This window comes from Amphimedon queenslandica, unplaced genomic scaffold, assembly GCF_000090795.2.
Source record: "Amphimedon queenslandica unplaced genomic scaffold, v1.1 AMPQUscaffold_12761, whole genome shotgun sequence".
Lineage (NCBI taxonomy): Eukaryota > Metazoa > Porifera > Demospongiae > Haplosclerida > Niphatidae > Amphimedon > Amphimedon queenslandica.
Window position 1 is genome coordinate 28484 of NW_003547003.1, and position 3222 is coordinate 31705.

Sequence of the window (3222 nt, forward strand, 5' to 3'; positions counted from 1 at the left end):
CCTTTATAAGATCTTTAAAATTTCATATGTTATTAATTTTCAGACAGGAACCACTGTGCGAAAATAAAAGTACATGAATTTTTTCTGTCTGAAAATTTTCTCCTATGAAAATTACCAGATATACGGTACTATTCAATTTTCAAGTAATGCATATAAACCTCAATAACAGCAAGACAAAAGCAGCTGTATCAACAATAGTAGCACCTGGCTTAACCACAGCTATGTGAAGATAAGATTATAAGCATTCAAAATGCTATTTTTGCTAGTGGCAGCTACTTTTCACAACGGTTTTTTTGCAGAATGGGAACATCAATGATTTGCACAAAGCATGCTTTATGAGAGTAACAGGCTATGGTTTTTAGAGCAACTTAAAAATTCCACACACAAAAAATAAGTACATGTACCGGTATATGTATCAGAAAATGTCATAAGTGTTTTTACCTGATAATTATTACAAAAAATGATTACAGTAAATGATAACATTAAATGATTAAATGATTTAGAGTAGAGAATCAGAGCAATAATTATAGTATATACTCATAAGACAACCTATGATTACTTTTTCACTTTTGCACTTTTTAACACAAAATTTATAGGCTTCAAAAATGTATAATTAAGAATGTTACATCAAGAAAATTTTAAATAATTATTTTTAACATGCCCAAAGTTGTATTTTGTGAATACCTGAATCGCCTATATCAACATCAACGTTGAAATCAAAATAAAATTTCTTTGAGACTTTGTCTTTCCATTTCTTTGCTATGACTTGTGCACATAATGTGGCAGGTCCTTCTTGAATGACTAGACTCCTGATGAATTTCTTACAATGCTCTTGTATTTCTGTTACTGATGACATGCTTTTCAGTTTGAGCTTAAACTCTTGTACAACTGAATCTGAAAGACCTTGTGTGTACATTTCTTGGGAAATGTTAGCATGCATCACTCTAGTTATTACTCGTCTTAATCGTCTTAATCGATTGTCATCTATACCATAAATAATAGAGTAAATGAAAGTATAATGCTTATTTGCACACTAAAACTGATGTCGCCAAACCTTCAATATCTTTCAGCCTCAATTGCATTAACATCTTATCAGCATGTGTTGCTATTGTCTCATATACCGAATCCTTATTCTTCAAGACATTACAGACATTAATCAAATACTGTCGGGGATCACTGCAGCAACTCAATTGTGACACCAACGAATGCACCAGCTCATTAGCATCCTTAAACTCTAGTTTTGATATTAGTCCCTTTTGATGTAGTCTTGCAGCTACTTTATCAACATCGTCAGAAATTGCATCAGCAAGAGCATCAGATTTTGCTCGTAGTATATCTCTTGGATCCCCTACAGCAATATATAGACACTTAGTTTAACAAAGGTCTATTTACTTGACGAAAGATACGGAAAATTCCCAAAGTCATTAGCCTCGATAGCTTTATCCTCCATCACAGAATCACACGAGGAACAAGAAGAAGAATTACAAGATTAACGCAACGGCCAACGAGATAAAGAATGGTTTATTTAACCCTCCAATTAACCCTTTAGCTCTACCATTAAACGGGCGCCATCTTGCTTTGTAAATTTGTGTTCTTTTCTTTATACAGCAGAGGTTTATTCCTCCAGTCAATGGCTAGTCATAAAAGCGGAGGTGGTATTGGTCAGCCCCTCCACTGGTCTGAGAGGGAGAGAAGGCTCTGGATACTAGTATTATTTATATGTTCAATACTTATTTATGCTGCCAGGTCCTCCCTCTCTGTATCTATAGTTGAAATGGCCTCAGAATTTGACTGGAATAAAAGAACGTGTGTAAGTGATGGGAGGAGACTCTCATTAGTAACTCCTCCCCTTTTGGGTTTTAATATTTTAATTACATGTATATTGTGGGCATGACAATCAATAATATGAATAATTATATTTTGTTGCTCGTTTTTTAGATTCAATTTTTCTATTTTTTTCTATTTTACCTGTACATGTACATATACTGTTATATAATATTATTATATCAGGTGATTTTTAAGTGTTTGAATTTTGGCCAATTTGGCATTTTGAGGTGTACATGTATTTGCCAAAATAAATCTATCTGCCATTTTAAACCATTTTATGTGTGGCATGTGGCCACAAATTAGCCAAATTAAAAATTGATCCTACATGTACATAAATTTATCAGTTTAAATGTATGTAGCTCCTCCAAAATACAACACTTCTTTTGCTACATGTACATTTATTAAATTCTCTTGTTCATTTTCTCCCCCCCTCTCTCTCTCTCTCTCTCTCTCTCTCTCTCTCTCCCTCCCTCCCTCCCTCCCTCCCTCCCTCTCTCTCTCTCTCTCTCTCTCTCTCAGGGTATCATTCTCTCCTCATTCTTCTGGGGTTACAGTGCTACTCAGGTGATAGGAGGACAGTTAGGTGATAAATATGGTGGAGAGCTAGTACTGTGGACATCAGCACTGGTTTGGGGTGGGGCAGTTCTATCAATATCTATTGTAGCTAGTATATCAACCACTTTAGTCTTTGTAGCTCACCTCACTAATGGACTCAGTCAAGGTAAGGGAGGGAGAGAGAGAGAGAAAGTTTGAATTAAGTAATAAAAGTAGTTAAATAAAAGTAGTATTTAAACTAAACTTTGTACATATCGTTTGTCTTTAAGTTTCAAGAAGCTACACGTACATCTACTAATGCATTTAATGTTACTATTACCTGTACATAATTTACTTTCAATGTATATCTATTATGTATAATCCTACTTGAATAATTGTTGTAAAAATTGACTACATGTACCCTTGCCTATATTTATGAAGTTTTAAAATACATGAAGCATTCTTTTTAGCTCACTTGACTTGCTTTATGGGAAACCTGATACCAGTAGTATAGTAGTAGCAATATTTAACAGAACATTGACTGGTGTACATGTGCATGTATATGTATTATATTATTATTATTTTATAATTATAACATACTTTTAAGTATTACAAGTATTAGGTATGCATGTACATGTATGTATAATATTATTATGTACAATATTCAATGTATCTTTTATCCATACATTCTTAGGAGTGTATTTCCCTGCTATTGCTAGTTTATTGACCACTAGAGTATCTGATGAGAATAGAAGTTTTGTAAACGGGGCTGATACATGCTGGACCACAACTAGGGTGAGTATCATTATTTAATTTAGGGCATTTTGGCAATTAATACTATTATTAATTTATAATTTATGT

At 33.5% G+C, this 3222-nt stretch overlaps 1 protein-coding gene across 1 annotated transcript; it reads left to right on the forward strand.

Annotated features, from left to right (window-relative positions):
- Positions 1–1630: 1630 nt before the first annotated feature.
- Positions 1631–3156, forward strand: LOC109586856 (solute carrier family 17 member 9-like; the record flags this gene model as incomplete). Its single annotated transcript, XM_020003084.1, has 3 exons — positions 1631–1810; positions 2347–2548; positions 3056–3156. Coding segments are annotated over exons 1-3 (483 nt in total), but the record flags the coding sequence as incomplete, so codon positions are not given.
- Between the last annotated feature and the right edge of the window lie 66 nt (positions 3157–3222).